General features: G+C 57.0%; 9 protein-coding genes across 9 annotated transcripts; 3 read left to right on the top strand and 6 right to left on the bottom strand.

Moving 5' to 3' along the window:
• Positions 1-107: 107 nt before the first annotated feature.
• On the top strand, positions 108-1,034 carry PAN0_015d5208 (DUF1680 domain protein; the record flags this gene model as incomplete). The annotated part of the gene is made up of 1 exon (XM_014799517.1): positions 108-1,034. The coding sequence occupies one exon, from the start codon at positions 108-110 to the stop codon at positions 1,032-1,034; it is 927 nt and encodes a 308-aa protein (XP_014655003.1).
• Positions 1,035-1,234: 200 nt separating this feature from the next.
• Positions 1,235-4,334, bottom strand: PAN0_015c5207 (uncharacterized protein; the record flags this gene model as incomplete). The annotated part of the gene is made up of 3 exons (XM_014799516.1): positions 1,235-1,981; positions 2,073-3,260; positions 3,339-4,334. 3 exons carry the CDS (start codon positions 4,332-4,334, stop codon positions 1,235-1,237), a joined length of 2,931 nt encoding a protein of 976 aa, XP_014655002.1.
• A 496-nt stretch (positions 4,335-4,830) lies between these two features.
• On the bottom strand, positions 4,831-6,462 carry PAN0_015c5206 (uncharacterized protein; the record flags this gene model as incomplete). Its single annotated transcript, XM_014799515.1, has 1 exon — positions 4,831-6,462. One exon carries the CDS (start codon positions 6,460-6,462, stop codon positions 4,831-4,833), a length of 1,632 nt encoding a protein of 543 aa, XP_014655001.1.
• Positions 6,463-7,638: 1,176 nt separating this feature from the next.
• Positions 7,639-9,270, bottom strand: PAN0_015c5205 (major facilitator superfamily transporter; the record flags this gene model as incomplete). Its single annotated transcript, XM_014799514.1, has 1 exon — positions 7,639-9,270. The coding sequence occupies one exon, from the start codon at positions 9,268-9,270 to the stop codon at positions 7,639-7,641; it is 1,632 nt and encodes a 543-aa protein (XP_014655000.1).
• Positions 9,271-9,520: 250 nt separating this feature from the next.
• On the bottom strand, positions 9,521-10,062 carry PAN0_015c5204 (uncharacterized protein; the record flags this gene model as incomplete). Its single annotated transcript, XM_014799513.1, has 2 exons — positions 9,521-9,779; positions 9,986-10,062. 2 exons carry the CDS (start codon positions 10,060-10,062, stop codon positions 9,521-9,523), a joined length of 336 nt encoding a protein of 111 aa, XP_014654999.1.
• A 520-nt stretch (positions 10,063-10,582) lies between these two features.
• On the bottom strand, positions 10,583-11,656 carry PAN0_015c5203 (uncharacterized protein; the record flags this gene model as incomplete). The annotated part of the gene is made up of 1 exon (XM_014799512.1): positions 10,583-11,656. The coding sequence occupies one exon, from the start codon at positions 11,654-11,656 to the stop codon at positions 10,583-10,585; it is 1,074 nt and encodes a 357-aa protein (XP_014654998.1).
• A 410-nt stretch (positions 11,657-12,066) lies between these two features.
• Positions 12,067-16,242, top strand: PAN0_015d5202 (uncharacterized protein; the record flags this gene model as incomplete). The annotated part of the gene is made up of 6 exons (XM_014799511.1): positions 12,067-12,224; positions 12,484-13,576; positions 13,672-14,468; positions 14,927-15,125; positions 15,182-15,346; positions 15,415-16,242. 6 exons carry the CDS (start codon positions 12,067-12,069, stop codon positions 16,240-16,242), a joined length of 3,240 nt encoding a protein of 1,079 aa, XP_014654997.1.
• A 163-nt stretch (positions 16,243-16,405) lies between these two features.
• On the bottom strand, positions 16,406-17,980 carry PAN0_015c5201 (uncharacterized protein; the record flags this gene model as incomplete). Its single annotated transcript, XM_014799510.1, has 1 exon — positions 16,406-17,980. The coding sequence occupies one exon, from the start codon at positions 17,978-17,980 to the stop codon at positions 16,406-16,408; it is 1,575 nt and encodes a 524-aa protein (XP_014654996.1).
• Positions 17,981-20,060: 2,080 nt separating this feature from the next.
• Positions 20,061-20,637, top strand: PAN0_015d5200 (uncharacterized protein; the record flags this gene model as incomplete). The annotated part of the gene is made up of 2 exons (XM_014799509.1): positions 20,061-20,286; positions 20,375-20,637. The coding sequence occupies 2 exons, from the start codon at positions 20,061-20,063 to the stop codon at positions 20,635-20,637; spliced, it is 489 nt and encodes a 162-aa protein (XP_014654995.1).
• Position 20,638: the final 1 nt, after the last annotated feature.

Below are 20,638 nucleotides of genomic sequence, written 5' to 3'. Positions count from 1 at the left end.
TAACCCTAACCCTAACCCTAACCCTAACCCTAACCCTAACCCTAACCCTAACCCTAACCCTAACCCTAACCCTAACCCTAACCCTAACCCTAACCATCGGTGTGCTCATGTTGGCAGACCGGCTGCTGCACGAGAGGCTAGACGGTGATGTCGGTGATGTCGCCGAGAGGGTGCTCTACAACTCAAGCATCACGACCGGTATGTCGGTGGACGGCAGAGCTTTCACCTATGTCAACCAGCTCGCGAGCTCGGCCGAAGAGCCTTGCGAGCGCTTCGATTGGTTCGAGTGTGCCTGCTGCCCTCCCAACGTGATGCGCACCTTTGGCTGCTTGCAAGGCTACTTCTTTGGCAGCTTGTCCAGTCGGACCTCGGATCTTGCGATTCATCAGATCTTTGCAGGCCGCATCGACTATCTTGGCAACAAGGTTCATATGCGCACCAATTACCCGCACGACGGTCAAGTCAACATCCGCGTAGAGGCTATCTCCCCGTCGGCAACCATCTGGCTGCGTGTTCCAGGCTGGGCCAGGTCGACCTACACGTTCTCTGGCGATGTCCAGATGGTGAATGGCTACATTGCTATCGAGAAGCCCGGCGAATACAAGCTAAGCTTGCAACTAAGGCCACGACTCCTCTACTCTCATCCAGACAGTGGACCCAGCCGTGTGAGTCTCGCCTACGGTCCGCTCATCTATTGCATAGAGGATATCGACAATCCGTGGATCGACGACCTTCCCGAACGCGAGCAACACTTCAAACACCTCTGCTTCGACTTGCCAGCGGACCCCTCTCAGATCAGCGTGCTCGGACAGGACAGCGATGGGATCATCAAATTGCGAGTAGCTGCGGCAGGCTACACGCTTAAGGTCGAGGATGCTCGAGGTTTTGCTTCTGCCTTCGAGCAGGACAAACAGCCCGGATTCTATGAGGAAGCAGGGCAAGGCCACGATCTCGTCTTCATTCCTTACTTTTACCGCTGCAACCGAAAGGGCACAAAGGGAAGGATGCGCACTTCTCTCCGCGTCAAGCCGTGACTTCATTATAGACCTTTGTAGCACTGACTTGTGAGCTCAAGAGTACGCTGCAGCCGTGATGCAAGCGGTGTATTGCTGGGCGTGCAATGTCAAGTGGATTCCGAAGACTTTCTTCGCAACCTTTCGTGTGTCGTCAAGCGAGCCCGGGCCAGCAGGGAAGTAGAGCGGCGTCATGAGCAAGTCGATGCGCGCGTGCTTGTCTACATAAAGATGTCTGCTTTGAGCATGTCCCAGAAATCCTCAAACTCCATGCTTGAGAACGCCTCGATTCCCGTCTCTCCGGTGAGAGCGGCCATGGTTGAATTGCCGCTCACGGATCCAAGCCCATAGATGTTGGCCGACGGCACAGAGAAAAGGGTGTGTTCTCGTCCCATCGCATGTGCATCGAATTGTCCAAGCACGCCGTCCTGCCTAATTGCGGTGTCCTCGCTCGTGGTCGGAACGCTGGGATGGCCTGAAGCCTTCTGACGATCGAAGCCTGGACTAGTCCTGCTGGCGGTGCTGCTGGTGTGAGATGACGTCAACGACGCGATGGGTGGCACCTGGCCGCGAGAGACCGCGATGGTTCCTTCTCTCAGCCGCGACAGGATGGAGAGAAAGGCGGGTGGGTATCCCCAGCCCTCGTAACAGCCTTCGACATACGTTGTGGCCTCGGTGAGCAGTTCGACATCGGCGCGAGCGAGCCGGCTGCGCGGAGCGCGTAGGATACTCAGCGCGAGGACGATGCTGGCCAAGAAAGTCTGTGGGACGCTCACCAGGATCGAATGAACGCCTGCATCGGCGAGCTGAAGGGTGAGAGTCGTCAGGCTCCGTGCCGCGTTGAGGCAGTGAGATGCTGACCCGAGCAGTTGGCTGATTCCGGCCATCTCGCGTGCGCGTAACCGGACTTCGTTTTGGAAGCTGTGCTGCGGGAACAGGATGGCGATGCGCAGCACCGCGATCTTGGCCTGAGAACGGAGAGCGCGGCGACATAATCGAAGAGAGTCAGTATGCTGTGATGTGGTCATGTGCAACCGCCGTAGAATGAGTGAGACGTACGTGATAGAATTGCTGCGCCAGGAAGGCACCCAAGACTTGCGCGTTGCCCACCGGAGCGCCCAACGAGATGCTCTGCGGCTTGAGATTGTCCGGCAAGGCTGTCTCCCATCTCGTCAGGCAGCGCGCCAGCCGCGCAGTCTCACTGAGCAGCTCGATGGCATGGCCGAAGCGGTGATTGTAGAAGCGATCCGATATCTGACCCATGATGGCCGCGAGCGAGACCCATGCTGGGAAGAGCGCGAGCCTGTCATGCTCGCTTCCTGCATTATGACCAGGCGCTGCGTTATTGCTGATGTGTGCTAGTCTGTCGCCATCGCATTCTCCGAGGTCCTCATCGACGAAGCCTGTTTCGAGGGCGTCTTGCTCGTCAGATGGCCGCCACGGTCCGAAGCCCGGCATCCGAATGCCAAGGTCGGCATCCACCGAGCCATAGTCTTGCGTTGAATCGATACTTGAGGGACGTCCGCACTCGAGCTGGAGGAGCCGCTCCAAAGAGAAGCAGGACCACCACAGGCGGCGTGGGAGGCTGGCAGAGTCTCCCAACCGTATCCTCTGCTGCTGAGGCGCTTCGACGCTTTTGTGAAGACCGATGGACATGGCGAGTCGTATGGCTAGGCCGAGGATGTACCACGACTGACCCTCCTTGCCACAACCGCGAAGGTTGAGGGCGAGAAGCAGCAGTGCTTGCACGCTGGGCTGGTAAGGCGATGCTGTGAGGTGGGCATGCAGGGCGTAGCTGGCGGTGAGATACTCGGTGGCGGATACGTCGCAGGTGGCCAGTAGGGGATGCGAGGGCGATGTCTCGTTCATGCCAATGCTTACGATGCTGTAGAGCACGACGAGATTCGGGACGCGATTTGCCGGCAGTTTGCTTTGCAGGCTGCGAGCGCCCGTAGATGCTGTCAGCGCATCCTGTTGCAGCGCAAGGAAAGCATCCGCATCGGCTTGCACCACGTCTCTATCAACGGCAGGGAACAGCGGCCAGATCCGATCGAAAAAGGCGTCGATGCACAGCGAAACGACCGCCTTTGGAGGGAGATTTGGCAAAGAGGGGAGGAGAGGCATATCGAGCTCGTCGCTCTGTGCCATTCCGTGGCGGAAAAGCGGAGCGGTGGCGTCGAAGCCATAGACCGACAAGAGCACGTCGGTGAACTTGATCAGGCACTGCAGGCTGCTACCTCCCACGACCTTGGGACGCGAGGAAGGAGCGAAAAGTTATGTGTCAGTGACCGATGCAGAGCAGATATGAAGAGAAAGGGCAATCACCTTGAGTCTGTGCGTGGAGCCATCGGAGTTGACTATAACGTCGGGTGTCGTTACGGTAGGGTCCTGTTGCTGCTCTGAGGTGAGAACTTCCGAAGGGCCGTGATCGGGCCTGCGTGCTTGTTGCGCTGAAATTTCGTTGTAGGCTCGGGTGACCCAGGAAGGAAGTTCTGTATCACCACCGTTGCTGCTAGCGTTGTTTCTGCTGCGATTGTGACTGGAAGCGGCTGCGAGGCTGACACTCGAGCCGACCGAGGCTGGACTGCGCGCGGAAGCCGGATTTAGGGATTGTGCTTCATCAGCTGCAAGCCGCGGCAAAGCGGGCTGTGCGAAGTTCGGTGGCTGGGCGGCTTCCGACACGGAATGCGAAAGGAGGCGCGGGCGGGAGAAGGCATGATCTTGGAGATCAGATTCAACGTATTCTGGTGCTACAAATCCGTCGTTTTCGTAATCGTCGTCTCGGCCATCTTGGCTTTCCTCGTCGTCAAGGCTCTTGTGGAGCACGTCTTGGCACGAGGCATGATCGGTCTGATGGAGGCGCCGCCCTTGCGAGATGGCGCCTCTTTGATCTTGTTGCTCTGCTTGACGGGCTAGGAGACGTTCGACGTTGACACTCGGCGGTCCGGTGTGTCTTCGGGTCGTCTTTCGTCTGACCGGGACGGCGACACCGGGCTTACGAGGGTCCGAAGTGACGCAGACGTCGCCGCGACGAAGACAATTGTGACATTTGGGCTGGTGGGCGTCGCACCTAACTTTGCGCTTGCGACAGGTGTTACAAGCGAGCGCAAGCCGATCCGGTTTGCTTCGCGGGGCTCGTGGAGGCGAAGAGGCGGATGATGGGACGTCGGTCGTTGCCGTACTCGAGCTTGCCAGTGCCGAAGACATGGAGACGAGGCATTGGGCGGCCTCGTCGACAGGCTCGGTCCATGTGTACGCCTTGCCTCGGACGAGCGAGGAGGGTGCGATGGTTGTGGGATGATCGTCGACTAGCACCGTCATGATATGCGCATCCGAGACTGGGTGTATGGTGGAGAGATTCGGTCGAGCGAGATGTGTGGAGCGGTTGGTGTCGAACCAAGGCGAGGCACCAATGTGCGGAAGCAGCGTGCGGAAGCAGCAAGGTGGGGTGGGCGGACAGGGTCCATGTGGCTCGGTGCGGGACGGGCGCTTCGGTTCGGTCCAACTTGAATTGTTTAAATTTGTATTTATTTCGGAAATTCATCATTTTTTTAAGGTAGGACCAAGGGCGAATGCGGGGGTGGGGATTGCAAATTGGGCTCCGAACCGAGATCTGAACCGAAACCACGCGGCTCACCTCGGCCAATTACCCCGCAACCGGTCACTCAAGGTGTCTTCGGTGCCAGCCTTCCACCTCGCCACGACTGCACAGCCCCAAGCTCACAGGGAGGCGGCACTGAATCAAATGAATAGCATTTCTCGATTCCCATTGCTCTTTGTGTGGTGAGTGTGCGACCAGGCGGGCGGGCGAACAGTCTTACTCCCGCTTGTCGCTGACGGACACCCATCGTCCCGTAACCTCACGAATCTTCTTTCCAAAGATGAAGAGGCCAATGGCCATCACGCCGGTCATGGCAGTGAGACCGGCGAACATGTTGAAGGCGCCGTCGTATCCGAGAGCTTCGATCATGTCCAAGGCGCGGTAGCTGACGCCAAATGAGAGGATGCCACGGAATGCGCAGATGATGACGAGCACCGAGCTCGCGCGCTGCGGGTAGGCGTCGAGCAGGTACGTGATGGCCACAATGTTAGCGCCGACGAACGAAAAATAGAGAGCAGCTATGGCCCAGACGTAGACCATCCAGTGGTATTGGTCTGGATGAGTGGCCGCCTGGCCATAGAGGACAGCGGTGAACACACCGATGATGAGGGGCAGAGCGAGCGGAATGAGACGTGTCTCGGGCTCGTGGATGCCTCCGCGGCGGTTTGCGAACCACTTGATGATCCAATCGCTACCGTAGCCAAAGACGGGCAGCGCAACAAGCGAGGTGACGATCTGTCCGGTATTGGCATAGCTGATCGTTTTGCTCGGCCAGTTGTAAGGTGCGCTGCCGACGAGCCTGCCATAGGTCAGCCCAATGGTGATGTTGGCGCCCAGCGTAATGCCGTTGATGAGCAGCGCCCAGAAGGTGCCGGGAAGCAACAACATGGTCCACGAATCGCGGAAGACGACCCACGCCTTGCCCCACTCGGGCTTGCCTACCCACAGACGCAGGTTGGAGCGCAAGGTGCGTGGCTCAAAGTTGGTGTAGTCGAGCTCCGGGCGCTCCGTGTGGATGCGGAAGCCGTCGCGGTTGTCTTGCTGAGCTCCGTCGGCGTTCTCCTGGTATGAGGACTGAGGTCGGTAGTACTTGGTCTCCGGCAGGAAGAAGAACGAAGTGACAAAGCAGAAGCCGCCGAGGCAGCAGCCGATTCCGTACCACCACTGCACGCCGATCGATTCGGCGATAGGCGAGGCAAACAGGATGAAGACCGTCACCGCGATGACCTGGATGGTCTGCTGGAGCATGAGGAAGCGCGCACGCTCGTGGAGGAAGACGATCTCCTGCGTGATCATCGGCACCAACGCCTCACTCTGACCCGCAGAGATGCCCAGAAGCAGGCGTGCACCCAGGTGCCAGCCGTAGTGGCTCGCCGAGGTACCCGCACCGGCACACAGGCCGATGGCAACGACCATGATCGCCGTGGCAACGAGAAAGACGCTGCGACGACCCACGGCAACGGCCAGAGGCATACCGATCAAGTTGCCGATGCCCATGGTGAGGTTGGGCAGGGTTAGCATGTAGCCGACCTCGTTGTACGTCTTGCCGATGGAAGCGTACGCCGGGATGTAAAAGTTGAGCACACCACCGAGACCACTGACGTAGGCGAGGCCAATGACGGAGAAGAGCGACAGGTTGATGATGCACATGATCTTCTGCCACACGGGCATGTTCAAAGGGTCTTGCGGGTCAGCCGTCGGTGCCGGGATGTAGACAATCTTGCCCGCGGTCAGCTGGACCGTACCAGTGGTGGTGACCTTGGTGATCTCGACCTCGAGTTTGTCCGACCCTTCGTAGGTGCTGGTCTCGACATCGATCGACGGATCCTTCTTGATATCGTCAGCCATGGTTGCCATATTTGCGAGCGAGGATGAGGCGGTGGCGGAACAAGGTGATGCGGGGAGTGGGAGTTGTAGACGGGCGCTGCTAGTATAGACAGGCACCTCGGGCTCAAGTCTGAAGTCGGATGCTCGACGATAGTCTTGACGAATTGACGTTGGCTGATTGGTCCTCACACCGATGGTTTATATGGGCGAGCGGCAGATGGTGACCGGTCATGCGAGATGTGCGTCAAGTGTGCATGAGAAAGCTCGGTTCTGATCGAGTGGCCATCAGATGGTGGAAGCATCAGATGCGATCCGAGACCAATCTGCTACGGAGGAGCGAGAAGGGCCGGAAAGGCACACATGCAGACACGGGCACTTGAACCGACGCCGAGGTTTGTGGAAGTGGAAGAGGAGGTGGAAGAGTAGGAAGCTGGACAGCCACAGGGCGGCTCATGCATTCTTGGCAGTGTGCAAGGCTCACGCTTGTACGAACGAGGGGGAGCATGTGCTCGGCGACCATGTGTTGCTGTTCGCGTGTTCCTGACTCGCAGCCGCAAGGGTCGTCTGCCTTGAATTCCGACCCGAGATGCTGTCGGGGATGTGGGGAAGGGTGCAACTCTCCCGTATCCTTGCTTTCGACGGTCTACAATGTGTTGGGAAGAAGAGACACGCTCACACGGGGCCCCACACTTTGGCAGCGGCCGCCAAGGGGACCGTTGGGACCGAGGAAACCGAGGCAACCGAGAAAACCAGAACGGGGTAGCGCTTTTGGGGCTCCGCACCACTTCGGCATCGTCGGAGAGATGGCCTATCCGGTGGAGCGCATTTGTGTTGCACCCTTTTGCCTTGGCCTAGGCGCCTGACGTGCCGCGTCTGGAGAGCTTTGCCGCCGAGCACAGCGCAACCACTGTATACTCGACCGAGCTGGTCGGTTCGCGTCATCTCGGCTCGGCACCTGTCAACTCGAACCGAGCCCCGCCACCCATTCTCCCACATGCTGCGAGCTCTAGCTCAATTTGGCTTTCTCACAACCCGCCGTGAGGCGTCTCGTGTCATCAGTGAAGAACCTCCTACGTCGATTTCAGCTGGTGTTGCGCCGAATCTCAGCTTCCGTACACACCGCGAGTCGGTCGCAATCAAAGCGATCCTTTACGAGTTATTGAGTTATGCTACAGCCGGTGTTCAGAGCGCTCCCTATCAGGCCGTGGCCTCCTCGATGCTCTTCCTCTTCTCTGGCCCGTTTTCGACGCTCGCCTCCTCCGACTTGTCTACCTTACGCTTCTGCTTGATGAAGACGCAAGCGGCGAGCATGATACCACAGATCGCCGTGTAGAAGATCCACATGTTGCGCAGACCGTTCATGTACTGCTTCTTGGAGACGATCTCGACCGTCTCGTGTCCTGCACTCGTCTCTTGGGTTGAGTGAAGCGAGGTGATGCTGCTGCCTGCTGGCAGAGAATGTTGGATCAGCACCGATCCGATGACTACCGAGATCGAGGTGCACAGGTTGCGCAGGAAGTTGTACGCCGACATGGCAGCCGCCATGTCCGCCTGGTGGAGATAGTTCTGTAGCGCAATCAAGGGCGTCTGGAACAGCAGACCGGCGCCGATACCAGTGATGACCTGGAACGTGATGATCTTGGCCCACTCTCGCTCGGTCTTGAAGCTGATGAAGAGTCCACTGCCTAGTGTCATGAGTGTGGCGCCAACGTAGCACAGGATCACGTAGTTGCCTGTCTTGCGGATGAAAATCGATCCAACGACGGGCATGCATGATAGAGGCACGATGAGGGCGAATAGCGTGACTCCCGAGATCAAGGGAGAGAGGCCAAGGATGACCTGCGAATAGAGCGGCAGGAAAAAATCAAAAGAGATGAAGCAAAGCGAATGCAGGCATGCCAATACGAAGGCCGCCATGTTGGTTGCTTTCGAAAAGATGCGTCCCGGGATGACAGGCTTGGCGGCAAAGCGAGCCTCCCACACCATAAAGACGACGAGGAGAGCGAGTCCGATGGTCATCATGCAGACAACAATGGGTGCGGACCACGGTTGAGCATTGGTGGCGCCAATCTCGAGACCGTAGAGGAACAGGATGGATCCAGCGATGATCAGAACGAGCCCAGTCCAGTCAAGGGTGCGTAGTCCCTGCATGACGGGCTCGCGCTCGACCTCGACTTTGAGGACAAAGAAGAGCACGACGATCGCCAGGCCGTCAAACGGCAAGTTGATGTAGAAGCACCATCGCCATCCGATGGTTTGGACAAAGACACCTCCCAGGACCGGACCGATGGCGCTTGCGATTCCCCAGACGATGCCTGTAAGGCCGTAGTACTTTGCGCGATCCTTCAATGCAAAAAGATCTCCGATAATGATTGTCACCATCACCAAAGAGCCTCCGGAGCCAAGACCTTGTACGACTCGTCCGCCGATCAGCATGGTGCCATCGCGTGCGAGCGCACAGATCAGACTCCCGGCCATGAAGGCCACGGCGGAAGCGATCACGATGCCACGTCGACCAAAGATGTCGGAAGCCTTTGCCCAGACGGGCGTGGAGGTGGTGTTGGCGAGGGTGAATGCGCTGCTGATCCACGCATACTGTTGTGAGGTCATTCCGAGCTCCCGTGCGATGGTAGGAAGCGCTGTTGATATGATGGTCACGTCCAGCGCCCCAAGGAACAGTGTCAGGCAGAGCGACACCATGATCACTCTGCGTTGTAACGTCGACATGACCGGCGGCACGTAATCGCTCATCCTGGTCTCGACTGGCGCCAGAGGGTTATCTCCAAGCTCCTCAGTTGCTGCCTTCTCGATCGGCGTTGTCGCTGACATCGTTGACTTGATTCGCGCGAAGGCTCTTGGACTTTATCCGTGTTGTTCTCGCAATGTTTGCCGTTGGAAGAGATACGAGGGACGACAATGATGAAGGGAAGAAGGAGAGCTGGCTTTCTACGATGCTCATTGATAGATATCAACGTTTCTCAGGGTCTTCGAAAACAGCTGAGCAGATGTTGGAGCTCGCGAAGCTATCGGAGATCCATGCCAGGTGTCCGCGGACTAGAGCTGCTTCGATCCACAGGTGCTAGGAGGAGAGCGGGTACAGGCCAGGATCTGTGTTCTTCAACCCCGCGGAAGCAGTTTGCGGCCTTTGTGAGCAGCATCCTGTGCCAGCAGGCCGAGCCCATCCAGCGAGCTTGGTGACGGCGAGACCGGGGACGCGCAGGAAGACGTGTCGGGATGTATGCATCTGCCGAACCGAGATGGCGACTGCTACGCGCCAAGCTTTCCATTCTAGGCGCGGAGCTGCTTCGGCCATGTGGGGGTCAAAAAAACGCCGCACCCTGCAAGTTCGGTACGCGACAGATGCAAGACCCCCGGAGCTCGGTTCAGGTGGTTCTGCGGGGAACGCCACTGGCCCGCAGGGTGGAGCCTGGTGGAGCAAGGCCACTCACGCTACTTTGACCGCAAGCCTTGGCCATCCCCGCATCGACCCCGGCTATGCGTCTAGCTGTTCATCTGCGTCTCTGTGGCTGTGATCCCGACACACCGCGGTATATCCGTGGGAGTATTGTGACCGATCGCTTCCCGGCCCGGGTCAACTTCAAAGTCGTTGGCAGAGAGCATGGCGGTGCACAAGAGACTTCCTAAGGGGTTCTTCCGCAGCTGTCTACGAGCGTGTCTCCTTTCGCTTTGGGAGAAAGGAAGCCCATCTCAAGGTCTCACGAGGATGGGTCGAGGGACTGTCTGCGGTGATGTAGCCAGTCACACGTCTGTCTGACGGCTCGTCCATCTTGTCGCTGCTTGATGCTTCTTTAGCTTCGGCCACGCTGCGAACGACGGAGATACATGCCTTGTAGCCCCATCTGTGCTTCACCATGACTCAAGATTTGTAATCTGATGACCGTACCGAGCGTGATGCCCCCCTGGGCCGTCGCTCAGCTGTAATCGAGTGATTGCCGTCACAATCATGCCAATCAGCAAAAACGTTGCTCTCAGTTCTCGTCGACGGCATTTGTCATGTTTCTTTCAAGTCACTCTTGTGTGAGTCAACAAGTCTTATGTGATCATTTGAATTGCGCGGAAGAGAGGAACGATGCCAGCTGGAGATGGAATGAAAAGGGCCGGGAAACTCAAGATCAACGTTCTAGTAGCTCTTGACGCCAGCAAGTCGGAGGACCTGGTCCGTCAGCTCGGGCTTCTCGAAAGGCTCGCTGCGGTACTTGGGGCAGATCTTGCCGTTGCGCATGGGCTTGTCCTCGGTGGGGCGGATGTTGCAGTGAGGCCAGTGGGTGGTGCCGATCCAGTTCTCAAAGCACTTCTTCTTGGCCTCGAGAGCCTCATCGTTGGCGTAGGCCCTGGGTGTCATGCAGATGTACTGGACGTGACGGATCTGGTTGCCCTCAGGGAGGCGCGCATAGTGCATGGTGCGCGAGTCCCACAGGACAAAGTCGCCAGGCTCCATGTTGCACTTGATCATCTCGCAGCCGCGCTCCTCGAACCACTTGATGTCCTTCTCGCTGAAGAGGAAGAGGTCCATGTACTTGAGCTCGGGAGGGGGAGCGTCTTCGTGGTCGGCAGAGTCACGCTTGTGGGCAAAGAACTCGTTAAAGAGCTTGGCGGAGCCGCGCATGAGCATGAGACCGCCGTCGTTGGGACCGTTGGGGGCGTAGTTGAGCAGACCCTGCACAGCCTGCATACCCTTGCGCTCAGGGTTCTGGTCGCAGTGAGGCCAGGGGCTCCAGTTGAGGTCCTTGCGGTTGGGCATCGAGATGTTCATGCCGTCAAACGAGCAGATGAGCTCCTTGGTGCCCCAGAGCTTTTCAAAGATCTCGACCACCTTGGGCTCGGTGCGCGCCTCCCAGGCCATCTTCTCGTGCGTCGAGGCGTAGGCAAAGTACATGCCGCCCTTGAAGCTAATGGGCAGGTGGTCGGCGGTCCAGGTGGAAGGGTCATTCTCGTCAAAGCCGAGCTCGAAGTTCTTGAGCCACTGGATCTGCTTGTCGGCGTAGTACTTGGCACGCTCGGGCGAGATGACGTTCTTGATGATCACGCAACCGTTCTTGTGGAACTCGTCGCGCCAGTCGCCGTACACAGTGTTCTCGTCGAAGCTGATCAGGTCCTTGGTCTCGAAGCGCGCACCGAAAGTGCGATCCTTGTTGCCCTTGGGCGCCTCGAACGCGGAGGTGGTGGTCGTGGTTGTGGTGGTGGTGGTCGACATGCTGGCTTCGTGCGTCGTGTTGAGTGTGCTTCGTGCGACTTGAAAGTATGGGGCTGAGGAGTTGGTCGTCTGGCCACTACGACGATCTATATACCTCGCATCCGCTTGCTGTGGAACCAGTTGACACTTTCGCTCTCTAGCCCGCACAGTTGGTCTCGGCGTTCAGACTTCCGGCGGCGGACAGCGGACAGGAGACGGTTGTGCGCATGGACGCCAGGGACTCCTCAGACCTCGGTTCGGGCCACACTGAAGGCAGTCATCGCAACCGTCCCCAGTGAGCTCTGTAACTCACCGAGCTCGGATCGCGAGGCCCAGCTGGAAGTCTCGGCTGTACGTTGTCAGAGGCAGCCGCCTAATTGCCATGCAAAGTAACACTTCCCTCGGTTCGGGTCAAATTCCGCTCGGTTCGAATGGTAGCAGCTTGCCAGGGTCCTAAAGCGTCCGGCATCGACTATCCCGCCACCGAGCATGGGGTTGGGCATGGACCCTTTTCCGATTCTTCTACCCCGCGTTCACTCGGAACTAGCATTGCCGGTATACTCCCGGGCAGTTCGAAGCTAACGCATAGGTTTCGCAGTCGCCAGCGGTACCCTGTCTCCGTCAGGCAAGCTACGTCGGATCGAGTGGGGTGGTAGACCCTGAGCGACCCCGGTCTGCTCGAACCGAGCTTCCTACCCGCCCTCGGACATTGCACATACTTCGGTTCGTGCGTCGCGTCTGCCCCACATCCCACTGTGTTGCATCTTTGTGTCTTGTTCGGCTATGTGGACCCTTTGGCTGCGACGGTGTCAAGCTAGATTTGCATTTAATGATGAAGAGCTGAACAGTCTAGTGTCCACCTCGATCAACAAGCTTGCTTCCCATCCTCTGATCGTCATCATCAGCATCTTTTTATCGCAGCCACCTCCAATAGCTGGCAGCCAAATAGTCCAAAGAAAACAAGCCGAGATGCCTGTCGTTACACAGGTGGCCTTCAAGCCATTGAACCCGCCCAAAGTGGGCGACAATGGGTACGTCGAGCCCAAGCCTGGCAAGTCGGAAGTGCTCAAGAAGGGATCGGCGCCGTTCGGGTGCCGCACGCTCGACTCGGACGTGCGCATCGACCACGACGTCGAGATCGTGGTGCGCGATGGCTGCCGCCTGTACGCCGACATCTACCGCCCTGCGACGGACGAGAAGAATGTGCCCATCATCGTCTCTTGGTCCCCTTACGGCAAAAAGTACTCGGCGATCGACATGATCTTCAACGTATGCCTCTGGCGCTGCTGCATCCGCGACGAAGATGTCAGCGGGCTGGAGAAGTTCGAGGGCCTCGATCCGGCTTGGTGGGTGGCTCGTGGCTACGCGATTGCCAGCGTCGACGCGCGCGGGGCTGGCAACAGCGACGGTGACACGCTCGTGCTCGGCTCGCAGGAGGCCGAGGACATCCACGACGTGATCGAGAAGCTCGCAAAGCTCCCCTGGTGCAACGGCAACGTGGGTATGGCCGGAAACTCGTACCTCGCCATCTCGCAGTGGCACGCAGCCGCACAGAACCCGCCGTCGCTCAAGGCGATCGCGCCGTGGGAGGGGTCGGGCGACATCTTCCGCGAGCAGTTCTGCCGCGGCGGCTGGTTCAACATGAGCAACTTTGACCTGATCACTACGCTCGTCATCAAGGGCCGCCACGGCGTTGAAGACTTTGCCGAGATGCACCGTCGCTCGCCGCTCGCCAATGCTTTCTGGAACGACAAGCGCGTCGACATGACCAAGATCAACATTCCCTGCTTCATTACCGGCTCCGACTTTAGCCAGATCCACACCATGGGCGCCGTTCGCGGTTGGATGCAGGTCAACACGGACAAGAAGTGGATCAAATGGAGCGGATACCAGGAGTGGTTTGAGCTGTATTCGTGTCCCGAGTCAAACGTCGAGCTCAAGGTAAGTCGTTGCGCCCATGAGCTGCGCCGAGACTCTTTGCTTCCGCCATCAAGAGATGCTGCTGACACGAATCACCTTCTTGTTCGGATTTGCAGCTCTTCTTTGACAAGTATCTCAAGAACATCGACAATGACTGGGAAAAGACACCCAAGGTGCGCTGGGCGACGCTGCCATTTGGTGATCGCGATGTCAAGCACGACATTGTGCTTCCGGATTTCCCTGTTCCCAACACCGACTACCGCACCTTCTACCTCGGTCCGAACGAGTTGCTGTCCGAGACGGCGCCCAAGGAAGCCGGCACGTCGTCGCACAACTCGGAGGAGCGATTCTCGATCTCCAAGTTCCGACACACGTTCAAGGAGGCGACGCGGCTGATCGGGCTGCCCAAGGCGGAGCTGTACATGAGCTGCGATGCGCTCGACGATCTTGTGGTGTTTGTGCAGCTGCGCAAGCTCGACGTGAACGGCAAGGAGCTGAGCCAGCTGCAGTTCCCGTTGTCGCGCGCGCCCGTCAAGTCGATCGACGACATGCAGCCCAAGGAAAAGCAGAGCCTGAGCGTCCACAATGGCTCCATCGGCATCCTGCGCGCCTCGCAGCGCAAGATCGATGCCGCTCGCTCGCTCCATCCGCAGTTCCCCTTCCACCCGCACGACGAAGTGTGGAAGGTGCCGCGCGGCGAGATTGTCAAGCTCGACATTGGCATCTGGGCAATGGGTGTCGACTACGATGCGGGCGAGTCGATCCAGGTGGATGTGCTCGGCCAGTGGCCCGGCTTCGACGAGGTTGCCGCCTTTTCCAAGCCTCGTCCCGAGTCCGAGAGGAACAAGGGCACGCACGTCATCCACTTTGGCCCCGACTATCCCAGTCGTGTGATCCTCCCCTTTGTTCCGCTGTAGGCAACGACCCAAATTGCAAGCAAAATCAGCACGACCTCTTCACTTTCGTCCAAAGCCTCCGAGCGACACGAATTCCAATAGCATCTGAGCACCCGACGACCGTGAACCTAGAGCAAGTCTATGGCATGGCACCGTTGGGGTTCGTGACTTTGCTTTGCCAATCTTGCGAGGATGCGGGAATTCCGCATCGATGTGCGGGAAGACGTTGCCGCTTTTGTCGAGGAGGGCGAGTCGAGCGGACTTCGGTGCGGGATCTTTGAATCTGGATTCGAGATGTACCGATCGGGCCGATCATCTGCCCCCGCTTCAAGCCGAGGAGACCGGCAATGGCGGCGATTTTCGGTCGGGTTTTCGTGCCTCATTTTTGGCAATTTAGAATCGAAACGGCAGGATGATGTTGTCTCCGCGTTGGCGAGTCTGACATGAGCAGTCGATGACGTCCCTATTGATGAAGACGCCGAGCACGAGGCTACCCCGCGTGGCACGACGATGATCACCGGCGACCTCATGGCTCGATCAGCCACCTTTTGCCCCTCGCTCCGGCACCGACTTCACCGCTCCGTGCCGATGCCAATGCCCAATCGCCGGCTCGACGACTCCACATGGAGCGGCCGACTCCACATCCACTTGCCGCTTCTCAGATCAGCAGCAGAGTATATATGGGGCCAGGCTCGTTGATACATGCTCCTTCTTCGACACCACACACTAGACAAAGTTCACCACAATGTCAACTCAAGCATCACAAAACGCAAGCGGAAACGCCGCTTTGACGCTCGGTGAATCCGCCCGCCCGGTCAAGCCCAGGGTTGTCGTAACTGGCGGATCTGGCAAGCTTGGACGAGCCACTGTTGCGCACCTCGCTGAGCATGGATGGGTAAGCACTGCTCTTGTTTCCCGTCGATGATGCCGTGAGCGGATAGCTGACAGCGTTACTCTCCACAGGAAGTGATCAACTTCGATCGCGTCCGACCCAAGACCGCTTCCGAGGACGGCAAGAGCGGTCTGGGAGGAGCATACCGCCTCGTCGAGATTGACCTGACTGACATGGGTCAGGTGCTCGAGGCGCTTTGCCAGATCGATATGGCCTACAAGGGAGTGCAGGCCGTGGTTCATCTCGCCGCCATGCCCTCGCCCGGTCAGAGCTCGTCGAGCAAGCAGTTCAACACCAACGTCGCCTCGACTTACAACGTGCTCGAAGCCTGCCGCAAGCTGGGCATCAGCAACATTGTCATGGCCAGCAGCGAGACGCTCATCGGCATTCCACTCGACATCCCTCCTGCCAAGTTACCCATCACCGAGGAGAGCCCTCTGCTTCCCGAGAGCGCCTACTCGCTCTCGAAGCTCGTGGGCGAGACGCTGGCAGAGCAGTACGTTCGCTGGTCGACTCAGTCGCATCGCAACCCCGGTGCCGCCGCCAAGATCATCAGCATGCGCTTCAGCAACGTCATGCTCGAGGAAGAGTACGCTACCTTTGCCGACTGGCAGGATGACCCCAAGAAGCGCTACTGGAACTGCTGGGGCTACATTGACGCTCGCGACGGCGCAGAAGCCATCCGTCTCGCCCTCGACAAGGACATCCAGGGTCATCACGCATTTATCATCGCGAACAATAGAACCCTGATGGCGACGCCATCTGCGGAGCTAGTCAAGCAGGTATTCCCTGGAGTTCCTTACACTCCGCTCAACGACCACCCGAACGTGACCCTACTATCCAATGAGAAGGCCAAGAAGATGCTCGGATGGGACCCAAAGCACGATTGGAAGCCTTGAGGGGCACCACACCGAGAACGTGACAAACAACATTATCATTGCTAGTGAATCGAAGAAGTGCTGTTTCGCTCCGTTCTGTCTCGTGCTGGGACAGCGATAGTCCAACAGTTGGATCGCTCCGTTCTGTCTTGAGAGGGGACAGCGATACGTGCTTGCATTCCGGTCAGTCTTCACTTTCGTCGCAATCTGAAATAATCACAGTGGAATCGCCAGAGATCGCGATTGAATCGTCCGACACCGACGTGAAGTCCTCGCCAGTGTCCAGGGTTGCCTCTTTGCCGGAGTCGTATCCGGGTCGGTCTTCAGGGTAGATTCGGTACCACGTCTTTTGACGCCAACGAACCGCTTTCTCGAGATCGCAGAAGACTTGAGCAACTTCGACATGAGGCGTCACTTTCGTGTTCCAGACTCGCGCCTGGTAGTTACCGGACGGCAGACGGAGGATGCCAAGGTAGCCTGTCTTGGACCTCGCTTTCTTGTTTCGAGCATTGATTGCGTAAGTCGTTCCTCGAAGATTCGCGCGGCGGTTGTCCAGCTTGTTGTGGTTGATGTGATCGATGCAATCTTCTCCGGCTCTAAGTTGAACAACTAGTGAGTGCAGTGGCTTGTTGGCTACGATTGGATAGCCCCTTTGGAGTGAAACCACCCTCCTTCGATACTTCATGTAGATGTCGTCGTCCACAAGGACCTGTGCGCCACAAGTCGCCAACAAATATGCATGGCCCTCAGTAGTTCGAGGTATCACAACGAGTTGAGCCTGGCGTGCTTCCTCCTCCGCTTCCTTCTGAACACCTTGTCGCAAAATTTCCTCGGCACCCTGTTTCGTCTTGCTAAACCCCAGGTATCGGCCACGCAGCAGCGCCATGAATCCAGAGTTGACTTTGGCGACCTGGCCCGTGCCAGGCGAAGTCCTCTTCTTCTTGCCCTTGTGCTCCTTGAGGAACTTAACGTCGGTCGCAGTGAGTTCCGGTTCGGTTTCCAGATCGGCAAGATCGTCCTTACCCTCCTCCCGCAGCTTCTGGATCCTCGCCGCCTTAGCCGCTTGAGCAGTCGGAAACGTTCCCAGCGACTTACCCCGAAGACGGGCAGTGTAACCAGAGCCGGTGGAGTTCTTCGTGACGCCAGTGAATCCTGCATTAGACCTTTTTTTGCGAGTGACATTGAGGGCGTTATCACTTGCACTGAGAAGACGAAGATTTGACAGAACATTGTTCAAACGGTTCTGGTCAATATGATCGACGACAAAGCCTGAAGTAGTAGATAAAAAGACAAAGAAATCGGTAAGCTGGACGGTATAGAGCCCCGGCGCCGGAGGGGGGGGGGGGGGGGGCGGGGGGTGGGGAAGTAATGAAGCGGACTTGCCTTTTGGAACCGGGTGAGGAAAGACGAGCCTGTGAAGCGACTTGATAACGAAATCTTGAGATGAGGATTTCGAGCGAACTTGAGCGTAGCCGTAGGTATCGCAATAGATGTGGTTTTCGTTGAAGATGTTGGCGTTGCAAGCCGAAACCGTAACAACAACCTCACCATCCTTCGTTACGATTGTCTTCGACACACTTCCTTCCTCTAAGGTGGCAGGGGGACGCTGGCGACCGGGAGAGCAAGACATGGCCGAGAAGAGAGAGGAGAGCGAGGCCGAAGAACTAGGAGGAAGGCCGAAAGCGGAAAGAGAGGAGAGGGATCTGGAGACGGAGTGAGGGGGGAGGGGGGGGGGCGGTGCGATGGACTTTGGAGCCATCAGCATCATAGACGACAGGCAGGTATATATAAGTTCATTGCAACGGAAAGTCTCACACGGAGTCGCTTTAGGGACGATTCTCTTTGAGGACGACGTCTGGTTGTGAATGAGCTGGTACTATGGCAACATACAGTTGCCCATGCGCTCAGGGCTTCTCCTTTGAATGCGACCAAAAACTTTCCGATCGCCAAATTGAGAACCACGCTCAGTTCTGCTGCTGCCAGACCTATTCCTTCACTTTTCGAGAACACAGCTGGTGCATAGATGATCACGATATAGCAAAGCGAAAATTCAGCCCTTGTGTCATGGCGTTTTTTCTCACGCCGATGTTGGTGGCTTTGAATAGCATATACATGTAACGAAGTTGACCCAGGCGTGCGGCGGTTGCATTCTTGGCGGTGGCTATCTCGCTGACCATGTCAGCGACGAACAGTGAACAAAGATTTACAGCTTGCGGCCATCTCGGCATCGGTATTGCTATGTCAAATAAGTCAAAGGGCGGAAAGCGAAGCCATCACAACGCCAGCGGCGATTGCACACGAGAGCAAAGCTGGCGCTGATGCAACTCGACAGCTGCAAGCCAAAGCGGCGGTCCCGGCCTTTGCGCTCATTGCTACGGGAATCTAGACTTTCGCGCTATTGTCACACATCTTGGAAGCAACGCACCCGTTTCAGTCGCGATTCAGGCTTGAAACGCATGTAAGCTCAACGCAGAACATTCGACGATAGCAAAGCTGGGCGTGCTGTGCCAAGTTTCGCGGCTTGAAGCGCATTTGAGCACAACGTAGCGTCCAGACAATTCTATTGGCAATGTTTGACGGGCTGTCAAATTTGGCTTGACGCGCATTTAGACTCAAAGTGAGGCCGCCTGAGTCTTCGGGAAATTCAGTCTTTGCAGCATATGATCGTAATTTACGGCTTCGTTCATGCCGAATGCCGAGCTTGACGTCTGACAGTGAGTGGCGTAGTCATTGCCCAACAGCAACGATGCACGCCCACCACCGCACTGGCCTCTTAGTGGCGCAGTCGCAGCTTCACCGCCACAATGCACGCGTTCCGGGAATTTACGTTGCGTATTCCAGCGCACTGGCCTCGTGGTGGCGTCCCCCGAAGATGCATCTTCGCCTTCGAAGATGGAGCTTCGAAGCTTTATCTCGAGGTTCGAAGCTACCGTGCGCCACAGCGCCGTCCGCTTGAGCAACGCAGAGCCCATTCATTCGCACACATCAAACGCTCAACGAGCACCCTCTGTTTTGCGGCATACATGTAAATTGATTTAACGCGAAGTGAAAATAATTTTGTGATTTCGAAATTGAGTTTTGAGCTCGTCTGCAGTTCGTGCGAGCGCATTCAACATGCGCAAAAAATACAATTAAAAAAGGCCACAAAAATGCTCGAGCAAGGTGATATAGGTCTATGCGCCAACCAGTTTTGTCTCAACAGAACGGACTCATTGCAGCTCGTTGTCTTGCAGGAGGGAAGTTCGCGCCAAAGAGGCTTGAGCAACCATGGCAGGTGTGGCAATTGTGGCGTGTGTTGCTAGTGTGGCTGGTGACACGGACCGCCGCTTGAGCAGGATATATTCTATGCGCTGATCAATTTTGTATCAATGAAACTGTACAATTGCAGCGTTGCCTCGGCGAGGAAAAGCCGGTGTCAAAGAGGCTCGAACAGTCATGCTTGATGTGGATATTGTGGCTGACGTTGCTTGGCTTGCATGAGGTTGCCACGGACCGACAATGGCGTGTGTCACGTTGTTGCTCAGTGTATCGATTCCAAGCGCAATGCTGTGATGAGAGCTGTGAGACCAGCGCCGACGTCAAACTGCCAAAGCGCTCGCTGGTAGTAGCCTTACTGTCGACGGACACACGTCTGCTGCAATGAGTCGTCGTTCTCACAGCGCTGCAATGATCTGTTGGTCTTGTAGCTAGTATAGCATTGTACGAGACTCAAGCAAGGCTGAAAAAAGGACATATATACTCTGCAATTCTCGATCTTTCGACTGATCTTCTCATTCTTTACACAGCAAGCTTTTCCCCTTCGGTAGCCCCCCCTCCCTGTCTCTTCTGGCTCTTCGACCATGCCTGACTCCTTTGCACACTCGCTCTCCCCCATCGTGGAAGAAGGAAGTATCTCTCGACGCATTGGCGACGTTCTTGTCACAGTCTCTGCCTGCAATGCCGACGTTTTCGACAACTTTCATCTTTACACCATTGCCAACGGATTCATTTTGACCAGCCCAAAGCTTGGTTGTGGAGGTAGTATTTCTCTTCAGCGCCGAGTCTACGCCGGGCCGATCCCCCCTGGTAAGTTTGCTTCTTTCTTTTTTTGCCTTCATCTTCGGCCCGCACAGCATTTCACTGACATCGTCCTTTTTTCCTTCTTACTTCGAAGGTTTTGTCGTCGACCACGTCGATCGGAACCCTCTCAACAACGTGTTGTCCAACCTGCGCCTCCGCCTCCTGGAACGGCGCACCAATCTGCTTGTTGTGATGGGCGAGAAACGCCCTAGGGTCATCAGTACAAGGATGACTCCTGTTTTTATATCTAAACGCCGATTCCACGAAGTCGAAAAGGCTGCGCACTGGCGCCAGAAGAAGGTGGCCGAGAACTTCAACAAGGCTCGCCCTGCCACCACAAAGGCCGAGGAAAAATAAC

This window comes from Moesziomyces antarcticus (genome assembly GCF_000747765.1).
Source record: "Moesziomyces antarcticus DNA, scaffold: scaffold_v10015, strain JCM 10317, whole genome shotgun sequence".
In the NCBI taxonomy this organism is placed as follows: Eukaryota; Fungi; Basidiomycota; class Ustilaginomycetes; order Ustilaginales; family Ustilaginaceae; genus Moesziomyces; species Moesziomyces antarcticus.
This window is presented reverse-complemented; position numbering and strand designations above follow the sequence as displayed.